General features: G+C 54.6%; 3 protein-coding genes across 4 annotated transcripts; 1 reads left to right on the top strand and 2 right to left on the bottom strand.

The window, feature by feature from the left end:
• Window positions 1-1,597: 1,597 nt before the first annotated feature.
• On the top strand, window positions 1,598-8,021 carry HSP90AB1 (heat shock protein 90 alpha family class B member 1). 2 transcript variants are annotated; one of them, XM_081045105.1, is made up of 12 exons: window positions 1,598-2,303; window positions 3,716-3,862; window positions 4,156-4,362; window positions 4,465-4,624; window positions 4,783-4,916; window positions 5,038-5,343; window positions 5,767-5,932; window positions 6,136-6,326; window positions 6,444-6,591; window positions 6,724-6,992; window positions 7,186-7,519; window positions 7,644-8,021. In XM_081045105.1, exons 2-12 carry the CDS (start codon window positions 3,716-3,718, stop codon window positions 7,751-7,753), a joined length of 2,172 nt encoding a protein of 723 aa, XP_080901231.1. In that variant the 5' UTR covers window positions 1,598-2,303; the 3' UTR covers window positions 7,754-8,021. The 2 variants fall into 2 exon arrangements, with proteins under 2 accessions (XP_080901231.1, XP_080901232.1); XM_081045106.1 differs by lacking the exon at window positions 1,598-2,303 and adding an exon at window positions 2,647-3,297.
• A 212-nt stretch (window positions 8,022-8,233) lies between these two features.
• On the bottom strand, window positions 8,234-11,785 carry SLC35B2 (solute carrier family 35 member B2). The gene is made up of 4 exons (XM_081045107.1): window positions 11,622-11,785; window positions 10,902-11,098; window positions 10,593-10,747; window positions 8,234-9,757 (listed from the first exon to the last, which is right to left on the bottom strand). Exons 1-4 carry the CDS (start codon window positions 11,630-11,632, stop codon window positions 8,819-8,821), a joined length of 1,302 nt encoding a protein of 433 aa, XP_080901233.1. The 5' UTR covers window positions 11,633-11,785; the 3' UTR covers window positions 8,234-8,818.
• A 569-nt stretch (window positions 11,786-12,354) lies between these two features.
• Window positions 12,355-19,673, bottom strand: NFKBIE (NFKB inhibitor epsilon). The gene is made up of 6 exons (XM_081045104.1): window positions 19,035-19,673; window positions 16,580-16,682; window positions 15,622-15,844; window positions 14,540-14,628; window positions 14,146-14,385; window positions 12,355-13,441 (listed from the first exon to the last, which is right to left on the bottom strand). Exons 1-6 carry the CDS (start codon window positions 19,400-19,402, stop codon window positions 13,382-13,384), a joined length of 1,083 nt encoding a protein of 360 aa, XP_080901230.1. The 5' UTR covers window positions 19,403-19,673; the 3' UTR covers window positions 12,355-13,381.
• Window positions 19,674-23,147: the final 3,474 nt, after the last annotated feature.

The following is a 23,147-nucleotide window of genomic DNA, read 5'->3' as shown; positions in this document are numbered from 1 at the left end:
GCCATTCTTTCCTGGAGAGGCTATGGGTCCAGCAGGCTTCCAAGATAAGGCCTTAGAAAGGCAAAGACAGTTTGCTAGCTGCAGGGCATGGAAAGTTGCAGAGCCGGTGAGGCAAGGCAACCTGCAGCTCTCCGGGCATCAGGCGGCACAGCTGAAGGAAAACAACTTGGTTCTGGACGTCTGAAGTGGGCGCTATCTGGCCAGTGTCTTCATGCGGCCTCCAAAAGGCCCTATCATCCTGCAGGAGTCCCTGGAGACCCTCCCCTCCCCAGGTCTAGGTAGCTGCAGAAGGAGGTAGGAGGGTGAAAAGAAACAAAACCAGATTGAGAAACAGCATTATGTGCTTATAAGGTGTGATCAAAAACTACGGTGAATGTTTAAATTAAAAAAAATTATTACAGTAAAAGACACATTGGCATTAATACCCCTTGCTTTGAACACACTTATCCCGTCATTCTGGCCACTTTCTGGAGCATTTCTGGAAGTCCTCTTTGGCGAGTGTCTTTAGTTGTGCTGTTGTGGCTGCCTCTATGTCCTGAATCGATTCAAAATGTTCTTCTTTCATAGTCATTTTGACTTTGGGGAAGAGCTGGAAGTCACACAGTGCCAGATCCCGTGAATAAGGTGGATGAGGACACACCATAACGTTTTTATTTGACAATAATTGCCGAATACCAGAAGCGATGTGTGACACGGAGCGTTGTCATGATGGAGGATGGAGACAATGGCAATGTGTCTTTTACTGTAATAATTTTTTTTCCTGTTTCCCCCCCCCGTCTGCCTCCCCCCCACTCCAGTTCAAACCCTTGTTTCTCAGTCTAGTTGTGCAGGACACAGCTCCCTGGCCCATGCTGGTAGTATGAGCCTTGCACCCCCGCTGGCTGAGGCAGTCGGTCAGCCGGCAGCTCACAGCAGCTCACGCCGGCTCACACCAGCTCACAGCAGCCCAGCTCCAGGGAGAGCCCTGGTTCAGTCTTAGCTGTAGAGGCCGCAGCTCACTGCACCTGTGGGAATCCAACGGACCACCTGGGCGTTGGGAGTACAGCGCTCCCACCACCTGAGGCACCTGCCAGCCCCAATCATTTTTTTTTTAATTTAAACATTCACCGTATCTTAATCACACCTCGGTATGAGGGAGGTGACACGTCTCTGCGTTCCACACATGGTCAGCTACAGAGGCTGGGTCCCTCCCAGAGGGAGGGTCCCTCCGGAAGCGACCTATCTCAGCTCCAGGCGGCTCCCGCAGAGCACGGTGCCGTGTGATTGACGGGAGACGGGAGCAGTCAGTCAATCACTCTCTTTGGGCTCCATCCCACCCACGAGGCAGTGCCAAGCTAGCTGGACCCGGTAGGTGGGGTAGAGGGTCCCGCAGGCGGCCTCCTAGAGTACAGGGGATCGGAGCAGCCCACCCGCCCCCGGGTGACTCGGGTAGAATTGTCGCGGCGCCACGGACACCGCCCAGGCCGCAGCGGGCGAGGCGGAGCCTCGAGGGAAGAGGGTGGGGCGGGGGCGGGACCGCCGATTGGGGTCTGGAAACTGCTGGAAGCATCGCAGTACTGCCGCTGTCGCTCCCTCCGCCGCAAAGAGTCCCTCCACCGGGCCGGGCCGGCGCCCCGCCCCGCCCCGCCGCGAAACGCTGGCCCTTCCCCCGCCCACCACCCGTCAACCACCGGAGAGCCGGTCCGGCGGCTGCCCGAGGTTGGGCCGGGGATTCTGTCCCTTTCCCCTTATCGGGATGCAGGAACGGGCAGGGCAGCTCCTAAGAGAGGTCTGGCCTGGGAGCGGAGGTCGGAGTGATTGGCCGCCTCCATCCGCCCCTTTTAGGTGTCCCTCAAGGCCAGCACCTATCAGTGCAGGGGCCTGCCCCACAGGTTTTAAGGGAACTCCGTGGGACCCTCGACCCTAAATCCACCTGGCTCACCTAAGCATTCGCACCCAACCTCTAATTCTGGTGGGGTCATGCCCGCGGAGTGCGGAGGTGGGGATACGCAAGCCGATAAAAGAGTGTGCGCCGGGCAGACGCCGAGAAGGCCGGCGCCCGCCCCCCACGGTCTCCGCCCCCGTTGTGGCCATGACGTCACGGTGGGCGGGCGGCGGCAGGTGCGGAGCTGACGGGCCTCCGGCTTTAAGGCGGAGGGATCCGCGGGAGGCCATCTGGGACGCACTTCGCCCTATATAGAGCGACTAGGGGGTCACACAGCCCTTCTCTTGAGTTACCCCCACGCGCGCTCCTGGCGGTGTGTGAGCCGGGCTCGGTCGCTGTGCACCTTTCTCTCTAGTACTTGCATCTCTTCACCTTCAAGGTAAGGCCGCACCTTTCTCTTTCAACCTCTTCTGTCTTTGAGCGTCTTTCGTCCCTCTTCTCCCTGCCCAAGCGCAGGTTTTGTCGTGCTGGGCTGCCTCTGGGATCACCCCGTTTTCGAGGTGGGTGGGAGGGGGCTCTCGAGTGGAGCTTGTTTTCCCTTGTACGCGTAGGCAGCGGGGGTCCCCCCGGGCCACGACGAGCCTTGGCCGGGGTGGCCGCGGGGTGGCCGCGGGGTGGGGGGCTACTGCACGTGGTGGCCGCGCCGGCCCGGGACGCTGCCATCTTTGCCCCTCCATTTCCGGACGGCGGCTACGGGGCGCCGGAGGGTCCGCAAGGGCTGTGGGCGTGCGCGCCGCTGTGACTCAGCACCGCCGGGTGCGGGCCTGCCGTGCCACCTGTTTCACGTGGACGCGGGTCTCAAGTCCGGGAGGGTCCGCGGCGAGGACCGCTTTGGGCCCCTACTGGCCTCCGTCCTTCTAGATCTTTCCTGCATTCGCGTGGGGGCGGGGAGGAGGCGGGTTCTGGAAGATTCGTGGGCTCCTCGTCCCCCGCCCTTCTCGCAGAGCTGAGATTGTTCTGGAAGCTTCTGGAGCCCGGCGCCCCGCCCTGGTGCCCGAACGCTGGAGCGCAGGGAGGCTGCGCGGCGGCACCCCGTTTTCGCGTGGCCCCGGCCGACGCACGGCCGGTGGTGACGAGGGTCGCTCCGGTAGAGCGCGGCCACCATCTTGGTCGTGTGTCGGCCGGTACTTGAGTCACGTGAGCGGAGGGGTCACGACTGGGCTTTTGTTGCAGCGGCTCCTTTGTCTGGATAGTCAGGCCCCCGCCCCTCCCGGCGGGTGTCCCTCCGCCCGCGGGGACTTCCCCGCCACGTGCGGCCGCAGCCCGTGCTCCGCGCGGCGGGGGGCCCCTACTGGGGACGCAGTTGCACGTTAGTGCCGTTAACGTTAAACGGGTGACCTCGGGTTCTCCTACTTCACCCAGGCCGAGAAAAGGTAATGAAACTGGTCAGGGATTTCTACATTTAGACGTGCGTGTGGAGTTCCTGGGATTCTTAACTTGAGATACGGGGGTGGGGGGCCAGTATTGCGCGTTTAACAAGGTGACCCACCCGGTGATGCTGAGGCTGCTGGCCCGGGGGCCGCTTAACAGTAGTGGGACGCCCCCCAAACCTGCTTTTCTGTTGCGTTGAAGAACGTGTCGGCTCCCCAGACCCCCAAACGGTCTGCGGCGAAGGGTGCAGCCTGAAATCGTGAAGAAAGCAGAGCCTCTCGGGGAGTGGACAGGTCGTCCCTCGCCCAGAGCAGTTAGAACCAGCTCTCCCCCAGTGTTCACTGCGACGGGGGTGGATTTTAGGAGTCTTCAATTCAGGGCCATCCCGTTCTTTTGTAATTCTTGACTATTCTTATTTAGATGCCTGAGGAAGTGCACCATGGAGAGGAGGAGGTGGAGACTTTTGCCTTCCAGGCAGAAATTGCCCAACTCATGTCTCTCATCATCAATACTTTCTATTCGAACAAAGAAATTTTCCTTCGGGAACTGATCAGTAATGCTTCTGATGTGAGTGCTGGGGAGGGGGGTCTTAGTGGCTGTATTTGTTTTTAGCAATCGGGAAAAGTGATAAGGGGTGGTTTGGTGTTTTTGTAGGGCCTGCTATTGAAGGGGATAAGCCTAGCATTCCAAAAAGGTTTGTCTTACTCCATGGATAGATGGGATAATGTAACTGTATGTGGCTTTTAAACTTAGAAGGGTAATCAGAATTGAAGCTATTGAGTAAAAAATGAAATTTTTTATTGGGTGAAGAGTTGTGCTTTAAGAAAGCAGCATTGTAAAAATAAAATTTGTATTTGCAGGCCTTGGACAAGATACGCTATGAGAGCCTGACTGACCCTTCCAAGTTGGACAGTGGTAAAGAGCTGAAAATTGACATCATCCCCAACCCCCAGGAACGTACTCTGACTCTGGTGGACACTGGCATTGGCATGACCAAGGCTGATCTCATAAATAATCTGGGAACCATTGCCAAGTCCGGTACTAAAGCATTTATGGAGGCTCTTCAGGTGTGTGGTATTTTAGCTAGGCACACACCGTTCGTGTTTATCTGTTCTTTGGCTTGCTATGGTTTTCAAAATTTGTTTTGACTTTTTAAAACTTTTTGGCAGGCTGGTGCAGATATCTCCATGATCGGACAGTTTGGTGTTGGCTTTTATTCTGCCTACCTGGTGGCAGAAAAAGTGGTTGTGATCACAAAGCATAATGATGATGAGCAGTATGCCTGGGAGTCTTCTGCCGGGGGTTCCTTCACTGTACGAGCTGACCATGGTAAGCTGGCTTAACTGTAAAAGTGTCTGGCTTAGAATTCAGGGGAAATTTAAATAGACATCTTGAGTGTCCTATCTGTAAAGCAGTTTCATTTCACTACAGTTCTACATTTAGTTTCATTTTTTTTTTCAAATGTTCCATTGTGATTGATTTTGTAGGTGAGCCCATTGGCCGGGGTACCAAAGTGATCTTGCATCTTAAGGAAGACCAGACAGAGTACATAGAGGAGAGGCGAGTCAAAGAAGTGGTGAAGAAGCACTCTCAGTTCATAGGGTACCCCATCACCCTTTATGTGAGTATGGGCTGGAAACGGTCAACACATGATGTCTGCAGCTCTGGAGAATTGCATGGTTCCTGGTTTTTTGTTATCCCTGGTGTTCTGTACTCTGAAACTATTGTCTTGGTACTTTCAGTTGGAGAAGGAACGAGAGAAAGAAATCAGTGATGATGAAGCAGAGGAAGAGAAAGGTGAGAAGAAAGAGGAGGATAAAGATGATGATGACAAACCCAAAATTGAAGATGTGGGCTCCGACGACGAAGATAGTGCTAAGGATAAGAAAAAGAAAACAAAGAAGATTAAGGAGAAATACATCGATCAGGAGGAGCTGAACAAGACCAAGCCCATTTGGACCAGAAACCCTGATGACATCACCCAGGAGGAATATGGAGAGTTCTACAAGAGCCTTACCAACGATTGGGAAGACCACTTGGCAGTCAAGGTGACACGCTTTGCATGCTGGGGCAGTGGGAGCAGGTGGAAGGGTGTTGCTGGTAATAGACAAATGGAACTTGCCCAACTGGTTGGTAGCGGGGAGTGAAAGCCATGGAGCCACATGAGTTCACTTACTGGTGACACTTCGACAGGGTGGAGAAATGACATCCTTCCCAGTGACCTAACTTTGTCTTCATGGTGGCCTTCTACATCCTGGGTTCTGAGTTGACTGTTCTCCTTGACTCAAGGGATCATATACAGCTTATACCGTTCTAGCCGTTTAGGACATGAGGGCTGAATTTTCTCCACAGCTGCCCTATCATTAGTGCTTAGGGCAGATCCCTGTTCCAGTTTGAGAATTTGGTGTTGGGACTAAAAGCTCCTCTTTTACCTGGAAGTGCACTTACGACTTATCTTGAATTTCTTACAGCATTTCTCTGTGGAAGGTCAATTGGAATTCAGGGCCTTGTTGTTCATACCCCGTCGGGCTCCTTTCGACCTCTTCGAGAACAAGAAGAAGAAGAACAACATCAAACTGTACGTCCGGCGTGTGTTCATCATGGATAGCTGTGATGAGTTGATCCCAGAGTATCTCAGTGAGTATCTTCTTGGCCTCATGTAACAGTTGGGTCAAGTCCTGTGAGGCTTTCAGCATTCTCAAGGGGACGGAAGTCTTTGTCTGAGATAATTAAGGATTCTCTGCACCATAAGTACAGGAGGTTCCATGGGAAAATGTAGCCTGCTGAATTGGGGTGACTGTCGACCTCATTCACCTGTGCTTCTCCCCTTTTGATCACAGACTTCATCCGCGGTGTGGTGGACTCCGAGGACCTGCCCTTGAACATCTCCCGAGAAATGCTCCAGCAGAGCAAAATCTTGAAGGTCATTCGTAAAAACATTGTTAAGAAGTGCCTTGAGCTCTTCACCGAGCTGGCAGAAGACAAGGAGAACTATAAGAAGTTCTATGAGGCGTTTTCTAAAAACCTAAAGGTAAGAAGGCAGCAAATGCTTAATTAACAATTACTATGGATTTGTTTTTTTCATTTGTGTTGAGGGTAAGAGATTGTTTCCAACGAAGATTGGTTTTTTTCTTTTCCACCCTTAAAGCTTGGAATCCACGAGGACTCGACCAATCGGCGACGCCTTTCTGAGCTGCTCCGCTATCACACCTCCCAGTCTGGAGACGAAATGACTTCTCTTTCAGAATATGTCTCGCGCATGAAAGAGACCCAGAAGTGCATCTATTACATCACTGGTGCGTTGGAGCCTAGGTCTGATCAAAGCCTCTCCTTAGAGGTGTAGGGAAGAGGTGGGGACATTTAGGGATGCCTGGGAACTGATGGTAAAATGTGTTCTAGTGCCTGAGTCACATTCAATAACCCTACAGGTGAGAGCAAAGAGCAGGTTGCCAACTCGGCTTTTGTGGAGCGAGTGCGGAAGCGAGGCTTCGAGGTCGTGTATATGACAGAGCCTATCGATGAGTACTGCGTACAACAGCTCAAGGAATTTGATGGGAAGAGCCTGGTCTCAGTTACCAAGGAAGGCCTGGAGCTCCCCGAGGATGAAGAGGAGAAGAAGAAAATGGAAGAGAGCAAGGCCAAGTTTGAGAACCTCTGCAAACTCATGAAAGAGATCTTGGATAAGAAGGTTGAGAAGGTAAGCGATTCTGGGACTAAGATCTATTTTATAATCAATGCCATTAGGGCTGTTTCCCTCTTTTTGTCAAGTTGGGTGTTGCTTTATGGAAGATGAGGCATTTGTTCTGAGAACAGAACTTAAAATACCATTATTGTTGCCTTCAAGTGGTAATGTGGTTCAGTACAAACCTAAGGTTTTTGGTTGTCCTTAGGTGACAATCTCCAATAGGCTTGTGTCTTCACCCTGCTGCATCGTGACGAGCACCTACGGTTGGACAGCCAACATGGAGCGGATCATGAAAGCCCAGGCCCTTCGGGACAACTCGACGATGGGCTACATGATGGCCAAGAAGCACCTGGAGATCAACCCCGACCACCCCATCGTGGAGACCCTGCGGCAGAAGGCGGAAGCCGACAAGAATGACAAGGCTGTCAAGGACCTTGTGGTGCTGCTGTTTGAAACTGCGCTGCTGTCCTCTGGCTTCTCCCTTGAGGATCCCCAGACCCACTCCAACCGCATCTACCGCATGATCAAGCTCGGCCTAGGTGAGTACCCTTACCAGGGGCCAGGCAAGGCGTCGGGAACTTGAATCATGGGGACAGATTCGACTTCATGAATGCTGTTTGGGTCAAACAGTCAAAAGTCATGTGACATTCTTGCCACTTGCAGGCATTGATGAAGATGAAGTGACAGCAGAAGAACCCAGTGCTGCTGTTCCGGACGAGATCCCCCCCCTGGAGGGTGACGAGGACGCATCTCGCATGGAAGAAGTAGATTAGGAGTTCTACCTGCAGATGTGCGCCCTGTGTATAGTGTCCGTGGCTCCCCCAGCAGCCCTAGGTGGCCCTGGCCCACCTGGCTTCCTCTGCTCATGTCTAGTGGTTTTCTCCTCTCCTGTCTTTCTGCCTAAGGTGGGGATACAAGGGCCTCCAGCCTTCCCTTCCCACATTTGACATTGGGGGTTTGGATGTTGTGTGTTGTGGGAGTTTTTGTTTATTTTGTCCTGAAATTAAAGTATGCAAAATAAAGAAGATGCAGTTTTATACAGTTTTGCTCTCCCTTGTAAAGTGGATAGAATGCTACCTTTGAAGTTTCCTCAGCTTCTGCCTAAGTCTTACCTGCCATCATCATCCTGAGTACAGGTTACAGGGTACATACTAGTGGTACATCAAAAGCTAAGGTCACTGGGGGCCGTGTAGCAGTTTGTCACAAAGCATTGGCTGGAGGGGAATGCAAGTCAACCAAAACACGGGACCAAGCCCATTGCAGCAATTTAATTTAATAAAATAAAATTATGAGAGCAGAAAGTTAAAACATTTCCGAAGTACCAAAACCTGCAACTGGCTCATGGAGCAGAGCCTAGGGATCCAGGAGCAGAGGGTGGTGGTGCTGGGCAGGGCTCTCCTGTCGTCCTCCCTTAGCACCGCACCGCCTTCCACTTACTCCTAGGAAAGCAGCATCCGGAGCTTACAATACTTGTGCTTTTCTCACCAGAGTAAGAAATGCAGGTCTCTGGAAGTCTAAAAGGGTTGGCTATTCAAGGTAGGGGACAAGCACAGGTAAGGTGTCGTGTCAGTGGCAGAGCCAAGGGCAAGACATCCTGGAATTTGAGGGGCAAGGCCCCTCCACACGGAGGACTCATCTCTTCCTGGGGCTCAAGAATCCTGCCTGCGAGAGGACTGGTGACTTAAGGCAAAAGGGAAGGCTGCCTCCTTGGGCTCCCCACTCCCAACTGCAGAGCTGGTTTGATACAGAAAACACCTGCATTTTGCCCTTGAGCCAGCAGCCTCAGAAGTTACAGTAGGAGAGGAAAAGGATACGGTGAGGGCCCTCCACTTTGCCCCTCAAACCTTCTGCACAGGGGACTCGACAGCCACAGCCTTCTTTCCCCGTTGCTTTAGCCTGCCCCGGGCATAGACTCGGAGCAGGAGGGCAGCAAAGACCACAGCCACCCCCAGTCCCCCCACCACAGTGATGGTGTGGCCATAGAGGAGACAAGACAGGAGAATGGCAAAGGCCTGGCGGAGCGTCATGATGATGGTGAAGACAGCGGCCCCAAATTGTCCAATGGTGTAGAAGATGAAGAGCTGGCCACACGCAGAGCAGACGGAAAGCAGCAGGGCATGTGCAGCAAACTCACTGTGTCGCCCCATAAAACGGGTCCCCTCCAGGAGGGCCCCCTGCTCTAGCAGAGAGCCCACTGTGAAGAGGCAGGAGAAGAAGTTGACCCCAAACATCATCTGCACCGATGACATCTTATAGGCAAACAGGGCATCCTGCCAGTTTGAGGTGAAGCTGTCGAAGGCAATGTAGCCTGCCAACAGAATCAGGCCTGAGAGAGTGGTGGCCGGGGAGATGCGGGGCTCGGGTCCGCTGGACAACAGAAACATGCTGACCCCAATGGAGATGAGGCCGGCTGTCAGGTATTCCCAGTGTTCATAGCTGCGCCTGGACACCAACTTGCCCATCAACATGACAGGGATCACCTTAGAGGCCTTGGCCAGCACCTGGGTTGGGAAGCTGACGAACTTGAGAGCTTCGTATTGGCACCAGCTGCTAAGCACATTTGACAGGCTGGCAAAGGAGTACCGGTACATGGGTGCCCCATGCCGGGGCTGCTTGCAGAGGAGGCAGTAGAGGCCAGCCACGATCAGTGCCAGCACTCGGTTCATTAGCACCAGGAACTGCGAGTCTGTGAATCGCTCACCTGCCCATGTGGCTGTGGCCCCATAGCTGCGGGTCATCACTCTTTCCTGCAGCACTCCCCACGTCAGGTAGGACACCTGGGTGGGGGAGGGGGGAAACAGAAGAAAAAGGGCAAAGAGATCTCAACAACTTCCCTCTTTTGCAGAATGGTATTTAAATGATTTAAAGCACTTGGTCCCTCTGTAGTAACCACCATTTCTCCCAAAATAAGATCTAGCCGGACCATCAGTTCTTAGTGCATCTTTTGGAGGAAAAACTAGTATTATCTTACTATAGTAAAATAAGACCGGGTCTTAATAATTTTTGCTCTAAAAGACGTGTTAGAGTTAATGGTCCAACTAGGTCTTATTTTCGGGGGAATACAGTGTGTGAAACAAAGCAACAGATGCTTTAGGACTGCCCACACCGAATTGTCTCCACAGTAGGTAGGGTATGTTAGAGCTGACTTCATCCCACGTATCTTCCTATCTATTCCCAATCAATTCAGGGAGGCAAGAATTCTTAGAGAAGATTGGACATCTGTCAGTTCAATATGGTATATGAGGTGGAACTACTAGTGCCCACTCCAAAATGCTACGAGGTCAGCATCTTAGTACGTCAGTCTCATGCAGTGTGGGGGAAGGCTGAATGGCTTCCCCAAACTTTTACCATTAGGTTTACAGTATATGCGACCCATCATTGCAGGGGAGATATGTAATAGCACAGTATAAATCACAGAAAAGGGGAAAAAAGACATTTCCTTCAACCACCTCTAAGATGGTGGTAGAGTGTGCCTCTGGGAGGAGGGGGACACATAACACACCAACCAGCACATGGTTGGGGCTGGTCAGGTGAAAACTATGGTTCCACAGTCCCTGCGCACGGGAGCCAAGCCAGGGAGAGAAGCGGAGCCTGCCTCCCTGCCCTACCTACCTGGAGTCCCACCGCACAGAAGACCAGCTTCAGGGCCTGCCAAGTGGGAGTGGACTCTGCAGGCTCTGTCCGGGGCGCCAGGGGAACCTCGTCGGAGGCCTTGGGCTCATTGCCAAACACACAAGCTTTCACCAGAGGATAGCAGAGACCCCTGCCTGAAGAAGGCACACAAGGTGAAGCCCCAGCCTTCTCCCCAGCACCTCGTATCTTCCCCAGAGCAGCCAGCCCACCCTCCCTTTCCAAGCCACTCCCTTGTTTAGACAGCCAGCCAGCACGCTTAATATGGACCTAGCACACTGCTCCACACACCTGTCTCCAGGTAGTTCTTCCGCCTGAAGTACTGCACCAGCAGGTAGCCAGGTACCATAAAGCTGGCATAGCCCGCAGCGTTCACCAAAAAGCGGAAGAACCACAGCTGAGTCCACGACTCCGGAGGGGCTTCGGGGGTCTCCCCACCTGCGCCCAGGGAGGGAAGCGTAGCCAGCACCACCGCCACTGCCCACCACCTGTGGGGACAGCAGACAGAAGTATCAGGGTGCAGTTCCCCATCCACTCGGCCCTCCAGAGGGGACCATACTGGAGAAGGGCCCGGAATCGCCTTCCCGCCCCCCTCAGCTGCAGCCCAGCCCGGACAAAGAGCCTCTCTCTCCTTGGGGGGCCGGCGCCGGCCAGGCAGGGCTCCCTCCCTCCCCGGGGACAGATCCGCCCCTCCAGCCACACAGGTTCCCTCTGTTCCCTTCAGGGCTCGCCGGCTGCTCGGGCTGGAGGCGGCGCCCCCTCCCCCACCCGCGCCCTCCGGGTTCCGAGAACGCCGGGGTTCCCCACCTCCGCCGACACTCCCGAAGTCCCCCAAGGAGCACAAGCCCACGCTGCGTCCCCAACCTCGCCGGCCCCGCAGGCTCGCGGCAGCGCTCTGCCCGCCCACCGCCCAGCAGCTGGGACCCCACCCGGCCCCCCGGGCTGAGGAGCGGCAGTCACGTGGCCCGGGGGCTCCGTCACGTGGGCTTGACGCCCCCCCTAGCCCCCAACCTGGCATCCATGGTCCGGGCTGCGTGGGGCGGAGGGGGGCCGGGGAATGCGGGGCCCCGGGCCGCGTGCTCCCTCCGCTCCCGCTGCCGCCTCCGACACCGGCCAGCGAGCCAGCGGCTAGCGGAAGTGCCGCGATCTTGCCGCCTCCCTCTCTCCCCCGGCCGCCCCTCCCCCCGCCGCGACCACGCAGGGACCCGGGCTGTCGCCGGGCCACAGCGCCCCCGCGCGGCCCGGAGGGAGACTCGGCTCGGTGCCCGGGTTCCTGCTGCCCTGGAGCCACCAACCCCATGCCTGTCCCTGCTTTGTCATGGCCCTTAGCCCTCACGACCAGCCAGGGAGGTAGTGATGATCACTGCCATCTTAGGGACGCAGACACTGAGGTTCTGTGTCCCAAACATTTTCCCCTTGTCACCATTTTCTCACAGGAAGACGCCTCCCTTTCTTGGCTGGGCCCTCAGTACTGTCCCCCGACTCCCCATGACCTTTACGGCTCTGCATGACCTGGCCCCAGGCTACCTCGCCCACTCACCCACCAACTGTAGAGCCCCACTGGCTTGTTCTCAGTTCCTCTAATTCACCAATGGCCTTCCCCCAATGCCCTCCCCCATCCCTTACTCATCCTAATGTCGGGGTTGAGATGACACACACAGGCCTCCCCTGACCACTCAGAGTATGGCCCTCCACCCACTCCATTGTTCTTCTTCCCATTATGTTTTCCTTCACAGCACCATATTACATGTAAATATTACACATTTATGATTTTAATGGCTATCTCACTAGCCTATATGCTCCAAGGAGCCAGAGACTGTGTTGGTTTATTCCCCCATATTCTTCATCTCAGCATAGGCCTGACTTAACAGGGCCCTCAAACGTGTGGAATGAGAAAAAAAACATGAAAAGCCACAGTTCCCGAGGCCAGTCCTTTCCTCCAGGCTCCTCCAGATGGCAACCTTTAGGGCAGTGATGAGGCCTCCTGCCTGTGTCTTATTTCTCTTTCTCTTCCCCCCCCCCCCACCTCCCGCTGCATTTCCACAGAAAGGTGTGTGCTAGACAGAGAGGCCTGAGAACTGTTAGCCCCCCTACCCTGCCTAGCAAGTTCCCACCCTGCTCAGGTGACAATTTCCTTCTCTCGGCCTCTACCACGGCCTCTACCACAAGGTCACAGGACAGTGCTGTCAAAAAATCCCCAACGCACACAGACATGAATGCAAGCAAAACAACTCTAGGGGGAGAAAACTTTTTAAAAGTCTCTACGGTTTTAGTGTCATGTTATTGAAACTTCCCCTTCCCCAAGGCTCCATTCGGGGCCTTCTGTGTGAAGTCTTTAAACAACAGTGTTTAAGAGTCCTCAATAGCATTGAGATGAAAACCCTCAGGGCCCTGCTTGCTCATATTTCAGTTTCTCTCCTCCATCAGGAGAGTCCGGATTTTCCTACTGTTTGGCAGTTTCAGGGTGACCCAATGTGGGTAGAAACAAGAGCCCCTGCCATCTTCCATAGAGGTAAACAGGCTTCACCCAGGATACCTGGGGCTTTGGGGGGTCTTCCAAGAATCTCTGTCCACCTGGGAAGCTCTTCCTTCCAGACTGGCTCTCTCTCACTTGCAATCCCTTATCTCAGCTCAGGACTGTGCTGGCTTCAACAGTCCCCATGACACCAGATGGGCACATTGCTGGGGCCCAAACTGCAGCAACTGTGGCTCCAGCTTCCAGATGGGAAGAGGTGAAGCCTCGAGGGCCTCAGACCCTGCCCTGGCTTCAGTCAGCACAGCAGTGGCTTCCCAGAGATCTTCAGGTCATCAAAGAGCAAAATACTAAAGAGCTGAGAAAGACAATGGAGAGAAGCAAGATCAGGGCCCAGGGGGAAAAGGCGGTAGTGGGGAAAGGGAGCTGGGGAGACCTATTGGGCCATTTCCTTCCTACCAAATGATAGTTGGATACAGGGAACAAATCTTCCTACTAATCTCCCAAATGGTGGCCCCTCTGGGCTAGGCAGAGCCCTGAGGACTTAGGCAAGCCCTGACTCTTAGATAATGCCAGAATACCACAGATAAGAAGGACCAAGGCGGTGATCCAGCCCAAGTCTGTTTTGTGAGGGGAGAAGGTAGTGGGGGAAGGGTACTCACAAACACTTTGAATATTTGTTTACATTGAACATTTAAAAATGGGAGATATACTGGGCCCATATTCCTCTGTAACTATCTGCTGAAGCTTAAAAGAGTGACCCTCAGGAAGAGACTGATTTCCCACAGGTTCCATCACCCCACTGTCTTACACCTGGCCTGTTTTCACTGATCCACTTTATCTGCAGGGCTCCTACAGGAGTCCAACATTGGGCCCTGAGCAACTAAGAAAAGAGGCTGAGAGAGGGGCAGAGGCTTGCTCAAGGTTCCGCAGTTGGTGAGTGGCAGAGTCTTGGACTGCACGCTGTGTCCTAACACCTTGGCCCTTTCAGCTATTACCGTGCCCGTCTCTGCTATGGGTGTGGGAGGCCCTGGAGAGCAGAACTGAGCATATGCCTCTTACCTCCTCAGCCAGGTCCTGGGGAGTCTCATCCTCCACATTCCGTAGCAGGGAGTCGGCACCTGCCTTGCACAGAGTGGATGAGATGCTGCTGAGGCCCCGGCCCATTGCAAGGTGCAGGGGTGTGCACCCATTGAGCATGCGGGCATCTACCCGGGCACCAGCATGGAGCAGGAATTGCACCAGACTCTGCTCCTGGGTCTCCACGGCCAGGTGCAATGCTGTCTTCCCACTTGTGCCCTCCTGTAGGAACATAAGTATGGCAGCCAACGCCCTCAAGAGGAAGCATGCTGGGCCCAGGCCCTAGATAAGAAGGTGAGTGCCACCACTTCTGATACTGGGAGGAGCCCTGGGGCTGGACCAGATGGTGGGGAAGCGCCCTGATTGGCCGCCTCACCTGCGTGTCAATGTCGGCTCCGTTTTCAAGCAGCAGTTCCAAGAGTGGCTGGTTTCTCTGTAGGGTAGCGATGTGCAGACAGGCCAGACCTGGGATGGGGTGAACATGGGGGCTGCTAATCTGCATCTACCAACTCTCTCCCACTCTTCAGGGACCTCCCTACCCTTCAGCCTCAAGGGACCCACTGCCCACTCAATACCTCTGATCACAGGACTGTTAAAACACAAACCCAAAAACCCCCTCAAAAGTCTGAGGGGAAAGGAACTCAAAGTTTCCACCTTTTCAGAATCAAGTTATTGAAACTTTCAGGCTTCAGGGGTCAGGTTGCTTAGCGACACCGCCATACACCTACCCTCCCCCAACACACCCCTTCCCCATTCTCTAACTCTGCCTGCCTTCAAGCCTGGTCCAAAGCCACTTTCTTCAGATGTCTCTGGGATCCTCACACCCCCAGACCTCCCCAGGTCCACTTCCTCCAGTGTGCTCCCCTAGCCTTTTCGCTGTCTCCTTTCTGGCCTGGATCCCCCTCTGCTTAGAGAACTAGATTCAGATTCACATCCCTTACCTCTCTCAAGTCTCTGCTCAAATGTCCCTGCTCCATGAGGCTTTCCCTTACCAGCCTATTTGATCACATATAATCACATCCCCCACATTCCAGTTCTTCTCACTTTGCTCTACTTTCCCATAGCACTGACTGCCTTTTAACCGACTAGAGAACTCACTTCTTATATTTATTGTTTGTCTCAATTGTTCCATTTTGTTCACAGATGCAAGCCCACTTCCTAGAATAGTATTTGGCACATAGAGGCCCTCAGAACATTTTTGTTGAATGAATTAATGAGTTCATCTGATCTCTAGTAAATTGACTATCTTGAGGGCAAGTTTAGCTCTGTTTAGCACACAGTAGGTTCTCAGTCAATTCTAAATCAAATACATCCATTCATTCAGCAAAGATATACTGAGTACCTAGGTGCTTAGAACTGGAGGTACATCAATGGAGAAGCTATGGCCCCCGCTTCCTGAGAGAGGGGTCCTTGTTTCCTGTCCCCTCCTCATCCCACGAGCCCTGAGGCTGCCTGTACCTTGCCAGTTTTGCAGCTGGAGGTCCAGGGAGTGAGGTGGTCCTCTGCCTGGCTCTGGCTGCCCCTCCAGCAGGCAGCGGGCACAGGCCAGGTGCTGGCGCTGGCAGGCCACATGCAAAGCTGTGTCACCATGCCGGTCCTGGAGCTCCCGGCTCGCTCCCTTCAGCACTAGGGCCCGAACTGTACCTGGCTGGTCCAGATGTACAGCCAGATGGAGTGCTGTCTGTAGATACAAACAGAGGGTCACAGGGACACTACAGCATGTTCCCACCCTTGGGAGCATGCTCAAGTGGGCACAGGAATTGCCAGCTGCCACCACCTTCCTTGAGGGCAGCTTATAGAGGCTATGGCCCTGATCTTCCTTCCAAGGCAACACTACCAAGCCCTTCCCTCTGTCGTGCCCCACCAAGTTCTTGGGACCCCCGTTTTGGAGGCAGGATGACGGAAGCAGCGTCCTGCTCTTCTTGTAGGTCCCCTTAGCTCCTGGAGAAAGAATGGATGGGGGCAGATCTAACTTCTCACCCTGTGGGGAGAACTCTGTTATCCCCAGAGGCTAAGCGACAGGGAGGGGCTAGAGGGGAAACAAGACAGAGGCACCAGACAGTCTCTACCTGGCACACTCCTCTTTAAGGCTCCAAGCAGAGGTCACCTCCTGTATTAACCCTTCCCTGGCTGCTCCCCACAGACACTGGATCCAATAGTAGCTGGTATGTGTCCCCGTGACAACCCTTGTCACCGTGCTGTGTGATTAGGTGTTGATACAAGTCTCCCAGCCCAGGTTTGAGCACCTTGTGGGCACGGGCGGTGTCTTACTTATGTCTGTATCCTCAGCTTCTAGACCAGTGTCTGGCATATGGTTTCCTGAGTGAGCAGCCTAAAGACACTCATGATGTGGCTGCTGGGGATGGCGGTCAGAGCAGATACAAGTATCTGGGCACAGCCCACCCTCTCCACCCACCTGGTAAAGGTTGTTCTGAATGTCCAGGACCTCCTGGGGCAGCAAAGCCAGGCAACAGAGCAGCACAGCTGGGGCCTCGTGAATCACTGCCAGGTGGACCAGCCTGGAGGGCACGGGCAGGGTTTAGTGTCAGGGCCCAGGCCCAAGAGAGTGGGCTGGAGTCCTGGGGTTAGAAGGAACACATCTCTCAGAAGCTGCCCATAGGGTAGGTGCAGGAAGTGAGAGTTTGGGCCAGGAAGTGAGGGTTTATATGGAAAGCCAGAATCCTGGGGGTGGGAGCTCCAAGTTCCCATCTCTGGCTTTCAAGGAGGGCCTTGGCTCAGTGGGAGTGTGGGCTGATGGGCCAGGGTCCTTCCTGTCCAGCCTGCCACACTCCACTCCCCTCTGGCCCCAAGGCCCCACCAGGTCAGCTGCAGCTCAAAGCCAAATTGAAAGCTGCCAGGGTAGTGCAGAGGTGGTTTCCAGGGCTGAGCTCCCCACCTCCCCACCACCACAATTGGGAGGACAGAGACGGCAGAAGTGAGGTCACCCCCTCCCCATAACAACTCAATGTTGCACATGCCAAAGGAGAGAAAACAGAAGCTCTTGCATGAGGAGGAAGGAGACAGTGCAACATCCTGTCCCGCTGCCCCTTACAGAGGCAAGAGAACTACTCAGACAGCATAGACTGTGTGGGTCTGGCCAGAGCCCTCCACTCGGTGTGCACCTCCAAGGGGAGGTCTGTGTAGCGCAGAAAATGTGCACTTGTTGGGGGACAAAGAGACTTAGCCTAGGGCTGGGGGGGGGGCAGCTGGGAGGGGAAGTTCCAGTCCTGGGGTTTCCCCACGTCAGGTGGGGAAAACGAAAGCCAGCGCTGGAGGGTCTAGGCTGGGACCGCTGCCTTGGGGCTACGGGAGGTGGGGTAGCTTAGCTAAAAAGCCTGTCTGGGCTGGGGAGGGGGCTGCTCCGGCAGGAGGGGGGCAGGCTTGGTGGCGGGCAGGAGAAGAGGCCCAGGAGAGAGTGTCAACGGGCAGGAGGAGCCACTCTGGAAATCCCCTCTGCCAGGACCTGCTCTCTGGGTCACATTCCTGCAGCCACCTCCCTCTCTCCCTCAGTCTCCCCTCCTCCCACTTCCTCTTCCCACTTCCATAGGTCCCAGAGCCCAGACACTTCAGAGGCAAGAAAGTGCTCCCCCCCTCCAGGAACTGCCTGGGGAGTCTTGACACCCTCCCCCCCCCCCAATCTGGATACAACACCTGTCTTTAATTAGAGGTAAAGCCTGGGCTGAGAGGCTAACAAAGGAGGGCAGTGCCAGAAGTCCCCACTCCCCGGATCAAAGGTCAGCCATAGGTATTCCTCATGGAGCCCCCCCCCCCCAAATCTTGATTCTGGGCCTGAGGGCTGGTGATCTGGACACAGAGTACAAAGGCCTGGGGTCATTCCTCTCCCACCCACTGGGTCTCCGGCTATCTTTGTCAGAAGCCACCTAGGATTGGGACCCTTGCATCTCCACAAAAGCAGGTCAGGACAGACACCTCCTGCCACTCTACACACCTGTTCCCCTGGTTCAGCATCCCTTATCTGGAACCCCAGCCCCCTCCACTCTGTTTCTCATGCCCAAATCCCAGCCACCCCCTCTCCTAACATTGTCTCTTCTTCCTGAGAAACATACCCTCAACTGGCCAGCCCCTCCCTCACCACTGCCTCTTACTTCAACTGCCGCCTAGCCCAGTCCCCACCAAGCTCCACCTGGGCCTGGGGGAGGAATGGTAAAGTGAGGGGTTGAGACAGGACAGTGAAGGAGGACTCGACGGCTCAGGAGATGGAAGGTATAGGTAAGACTGACTCCAACCCACACTTCCCCTTTCTCAGCAGAGGAGGAAGTACTCCGGCACCAGCCGCCTGTCGGTCTGCTGGGGCAAGAGTGCCCCAAGCTGGCTCACCCCCTCCTCCTCAGGTCCAGCCTCAGCTCCGCACCCCGGCGGCACCCCCACCCCTAGCTTCCTGGACCCCACTGGCAACCTGTAACTGGCACCTCTTGTTCCTTGAGACAGGGTATTCTGCGGTCAGGTGCTGGGAATCCCAGATGTTGTGCAAGAAAGGGTGCCCTCTTCCCCAGCAAGAAAAAAACTGGACTGTTCAGGGGAATTTTCCCTTCCTAGTGGTGGGTTACTGGTAGGTTTCCAAGATGCTGGCTGGGGTTCCAGGTGCTTAGTAAGGACCCCGACAGCTCTGCCCACCTCTTAAAGCGAAGGCAGAGAGATAATGCCAGGTCTTCTGGTCTGGGCCTGGATAGAGTTCAAACGTGGGCTGAACTGTAAGTTTGGAGTTTGGAAGAGTCGGGACTGCCCCTTCCAGGGCAGGTGCTTTGAGGGATTCTCATAGAGGGAGTGCCTGGCCTGTTGCAGCTCCCGGGGAGGCGCCGAGTTAGCATCGGGAAGAAGGGGTGCTGTCTCAGCCTAGCCCCCGTACTCACGTGTCTCCGTCCTCGGAGATGTAAGTGAGTGCTTCCAGCTGCTGAGGGCTCAGCGCCCCCGCTGGCGGGAGCGGCGAGCCTGGGGATGGGTTTTCGGTTTCGAGGCCCCCCAACAAGGTCAGGGGCTCGGTGAGAGACGAGGAGCCGTAGGTGGAGTCAGCCCTCTCTCCCTCTGTGTCTTCCTTCTCCTGTGGCTCCTTGGCGGTTCCGGGAGGCTGGGTCCAGGGCTGGGGGCCTCCGCCGTCCGAGGACCGGGAGGCCGGGGCCGGGGTGGGCTCGGGCAGGGAGCGCAGGGAGCGCAGAGACTCTATGCCCGAGTCATACTGGCTCTCATCCGACTCGTCCGGCCCCTTCCGCGCCTCCGACATGCCCGCGGCTCCGGCCGGCGGGGGCCAGGTCCCAGCAGGATCCTGCTTTGGGCTCCGCCGCACCGCCTTTCCGGGTTGCAGATCTGCCTTGCGGAACGGGTGCCCGGTCTGGAGTGGCCTCTTTCCCGAGCTGCGGGGGCCCGAAGGGTCGGCGGGAGGGTCCGGCTTGGCCCGGAGCGCCGGTGGGGGCCGCTGCAGAGGCTACTCAGCGCAGCCGGGCTGCCCGGTCTGACGCGCTCTCTCGCCCCGAACCTTAGGCCCCGCCCCCGACAGGCGCTTCCGGACCAAGGCCCCGCCCTCCGGAATCCCCCTTACCCCGCCCTCTGCGTTGGCTGAGTTAGGGGTTACCCGGTCCTGACTCACGCGTGCGTTAATTCACCCATTCATCATTCATTCATACGTCCACTGATTCGTCCGTTCGTTCATTCATTCATTCATTCATTCACTTTTTTCTCCTCCTTCATTCCATTCATTAATTCCATGCATTCATTCTTTCCTTCCTTCACTTCCTCCATTTCTTCATTGATTTCTTTTATTCATTCGTTTGTTTTTAGAGGAGTATTAATTATACAAACGAGGCGTCTGGGGCACGTGGGTGGTGGGCTGGGGAAACATTGCTATTTCCTACTCATTTCTCTCCATTTCTCTTGCTTTCTCATCTACCAGTGCCCAGGAGTTTGGGTAGGGAAAGGGGACACCCATTGTATTTAAAGGAGAGGTTCTCCCTTTGTGTCCTGGACAGAGGGTCTCCTGTGTCAACTTCCCAGATCACATAGAATTGGGCATGAGGATGTGTTTTTCAAAAGTAGATTTTCTCAGGCGGACTGTTGTCTAAAAAAGCAGGACGGTTCTGTTTTATTGTTGTCTAAAAAAGCATAGTGGTCATTCGTCACATGGAAGAAACACTGGCCTCAGTGGTTACAGCATCTGGTTACCCCCAGTGGTCAGGGAAGTTTAAGTTCCTTGTGGTCAGGCCAGGATGGGGAGGGAGAGCCAGATATGCTGGCCACACGCTGCTGAGGTGCCCACCCCAGCCTCTGCCTCAATGCCAATGCATCTTTCTTCCTTCCCTGTCCCTGTTTGCCCTGGGCCCAGGGAGGCTGTAGGCAAACCCCACCCACACGATGAGCCCCAAACCAGTGCCCCAGGATTTACCCCTTACCCCAAGTGCCATCGACCGTGGACCAGCAATGCCTTTAGAAGATCACTCCCAAGGGAGTATCCTTTTCCATCTCTGGCACTAAGGGGAGAATGCTGGGGTGAGTGTAGACAGCTCCCTACTGCCCTCCCCTGTGCCATCTCACTTTATTCATCTATCTATTCACCCATTTGACAAACATGCATGGAGCTTCTCCTATATGTCTGACATTGTTCTCTCTGCTGGAAGCAAAACTGAGTATCACAGTAACAGTAATATTCACCAACTACCAACCCCACCAACACCGAAAAATGTTCATGGTCCCAGTCTTCTGACAGCTCCCTGGCAATTACAACACAGAGTAATTGTGCTAAGACAGGAACGAGAACGGGGTGCTGTGGGGGCACACAATGGAGCCAACTACCCAGTGGGGGTCAGGGGCAGGAAAGTTCCCATTTGAACTGGAAATGGGAAGGGAAGAGGGCTGGGGAGAAGAGAAGTACCTAGTCTCTGGGAGGAGGGGGTTAGTAAAGAGAGAGGAGACGGGGAGGGCAGAGAGGAGGAGATGACCTACTGCTCTCCATCCCCATGGAGGACCAGAGTGGGGAGGGTGTGTTGAGCATGAGGCAGTGAGAAGCCACGAGGGGAAATCCGAAAGAAATTGAGGCATCTCCTTCCCTTGGGGTCAGTGTGATTTCAGATGTTTTCAACTTCCTCCCCTGACATGTTCCTCTCCCATCCTCAAAGGCTGGAGCAAAAGTACAGTCATTAACTCCAGACCCAGACCACTTGTGTTCAAAATCTGGCACTGTCAAGCCTCATTTTAAAGTTGGGTAGCTGAGACCCAGAGAGGTGAATTGACTTGCCTAAGGTCAAAGAGTCAGAAAGCGCAGAGCTGGGTTTTCCTGTCCCTAATCCAAAACTTAAAGAGTTTTTTCAGTGAAACTTTCTTTCCTTTATGAAGGTCTAAGGGCTTGGGGCACTTGAGCCCTCTGCCAGAACACAAGAACTCAGGAGTGTGCAGTGACCGCTTCTCTCCTTCATACCGAGGCTGAATTTAAGGAAAAAACCTATCCCTATCCAGCCCGTGTCTGGCTCTGAACCACAAGAGGTGTGTGTCATCCCCTTTGGCCACATGAGGTCAGCATTGAGTTGCCCACTGCTTCCAGCACCTCGCATTGACAGGAAAGCCCATCTGGGGAAACTTCAGGAATGGAGAGAGGGACCATGCATTGTCATCTGGAAAGATGGCCTGGGGTCTTTGACTCGGGCCACAGCAGAGTCAAAACCCTGATTTCGCTTCTTTAGCCCCAGTCTTCTCTGAGGCTGGGCCCCTCTGATCCTCTTCTCTCTCTGCTGTGTTTTCTACTTTCCTTAGTTGTGCCCCCACTCCCAGCCAGGCGCATTGTCTGGAAAGAGACCTGGTTGCCATGGTGACCAGCTGGTCAGCTGGCTCCAACCCCCCTTTTATCCCCACTCTTTTCCCTGGAAGGGTAATGTATGTGAATGGAGTAAAGGGGGTAGTCTTTTATCTCTTGGAGGCTCAGGGGTTGGCAAAAAGGAGTTGGGCTATCTATCTCTCTTCCAAAGGCCCCCCCGAAGTGAGGAAGGGAAGGCATTGGGGGTGGGGGACAGAAGGAAGATTATAACAACTAAATGGGGAGGGGGAGGAGCCTCTCTGGGTTAGGAAAGGGCAGGGTTAGGACCTCGGCTCTCTGTCTGCAGTGAGGACTGAACCAGGTAGAAGGGGATAAAACCAGAAGTAGAGGAGTTGGAGTGAGCTGTAAAGCAGGACTTCCCCAAAAGCATGGGTGGGAGACATTGGAATGCGCCACCCAGTGAAATTCCTCCTCTGCCCTGGGAGTGAAGAACCGCTGCCTCTTCAGGAGTGTACCCTTCTTCTGTTAGGGCAGGGAGGATGGGCACACTGACCTGGGGAGGAACACGCAGGCTGGATAGTTCTGAAGCAATAGGCAGACAGAGAGTCACCTTCACCTGGCCTGGTAAGGGAACAGTAGGAAAATGGAGGCAGGACCAGGAGTGGGGTGTGTGTGGGGGGACGATGGAGGGTGGTTTAGGTAGTGGCCCTTCTGCCCCAGATGAGGGGCAGGACCATCCCAGCAGTCAGTGTACTTGCCAGATATCCAGGCTTTGCCTCAAGCTAACTTTCTACTCCTTGACATCCCCATGGACTTTTGAATGGGAAAGATACGGAGTCTACAATTACCTCTGTGAGTACGAGCAGGTGACCTTGAGTAAGTCATTTACCCTCCCTGTGCCTCCATTCCTTAAGGGTAATGGGGCAACAGTTACTATACGTTAAAGACTCCAATGTAGCACATGACACACAGGATGAGTCCCCAGTGACTGTGCACACATTGATCATGCACAGCCTTTATCTTATTCTATCATAATGATTGGTTTCCATGTCCCCTCTTCCTATTTAGGCTGTGCTCCTTGAGGGTAGGATAGTGTGTGTTTCATTTCTGAACAGAGCACAGAGTAGTTACCCAACACCTATTCACTGAGTGGATGCGTCCAGGAATGAATGAATGTGGTTCCTTTCTGCCTGTCCGAGGGGCGGCAGGGAAAAGCAGTGCAGGTGGA

Source organism: Rhinolophus hipposideros, assembly GCF_964194185.1.
Source record: "Rhinolophus hipposideros genome assembly, chromosome: 3".
Taxonomy (NCBI): Eukaryota; Metazoa; Chordata; class Mammalia; order Chiroptera; family Rhinolophidae; genus Rhinolophus; species Rhinolophus hipposideros.
Note: the sequence above shows the minus strand (reverse complement) of the source record. Positions and strands in the feature narration are given on the sequence as shown.

What these genes read in the sequence shown, in the direction of transcription:
- HSP90AB1 (XM_081045105.1), top strand. Translation starts at nt 3,716, where the DNA reads ATGCCTGAGGAAGTGCACCATGGAGAGGAGGAGGTGGAGACTTTTGCC. An exon ending in GTGCATCTATTACATCACTG is followed by an intron (nt 6,592 to 6,723) that starts GTGCGTTGGAGC and finishes ATAACCCTACAG; the next exon opens with GTGAGAGCAAAGAGCAGGTT. An exon ending in TGGATAAGAAGGTTGAGAAG is followed by an intron (nt 6,993 to 7,185) that starts GTAAGCGATTCT and finishes GGTTGTCCTTAG; the next exon opens with GTGACAATCTCCAATAGGCT.
- SLC35B2 (XM_081045107.1), bottom strand. An exon ending in GAAGAACTACCTGGAGACAG is followed by an intron (nt 10,748 to 10,901) that starts GTGTGTGGAGCA and finishes TGCCTTCTTCAG; the next exon opens with GCAGGGGTCTCTGCTATCCT. An exon ending in TCTGTGCGGTGGGACTCCAG is followed by an intron (nt 9,758 to 10,592) that starts GTAGGTAGGGCA and finishes TCCCCCACCCAG; the next exon opens with GTGTCCTACCTGACGTGGGG.
- NFKBIE (XM_081045104.1), bottom strand. Translation starts at nt 19,402, where the DNA reads ATGTCGGAGGCGCGGAAGGGGCCGGACGAGTCGGATGAGAGCCAGTAT. An exon ending in ATCTCCGAGGACGGAGACAC is followed by an intron (nt 16,683 to 19,034) that starts GTGAGTACGGGG and finishes CGTGCCCTCCAG; the next exon opens with GCTGGTCCACCTGGCAGTGA. An exon ending in GAGCCGACATTGACACGCAG is followed by an intron (nt 14,386 to 14,539) that starts GTGAGGCGGCCA and finishes ATGTTCCTACAG; the next exon opens with GAGGGCACAAGTGGGAAGAC.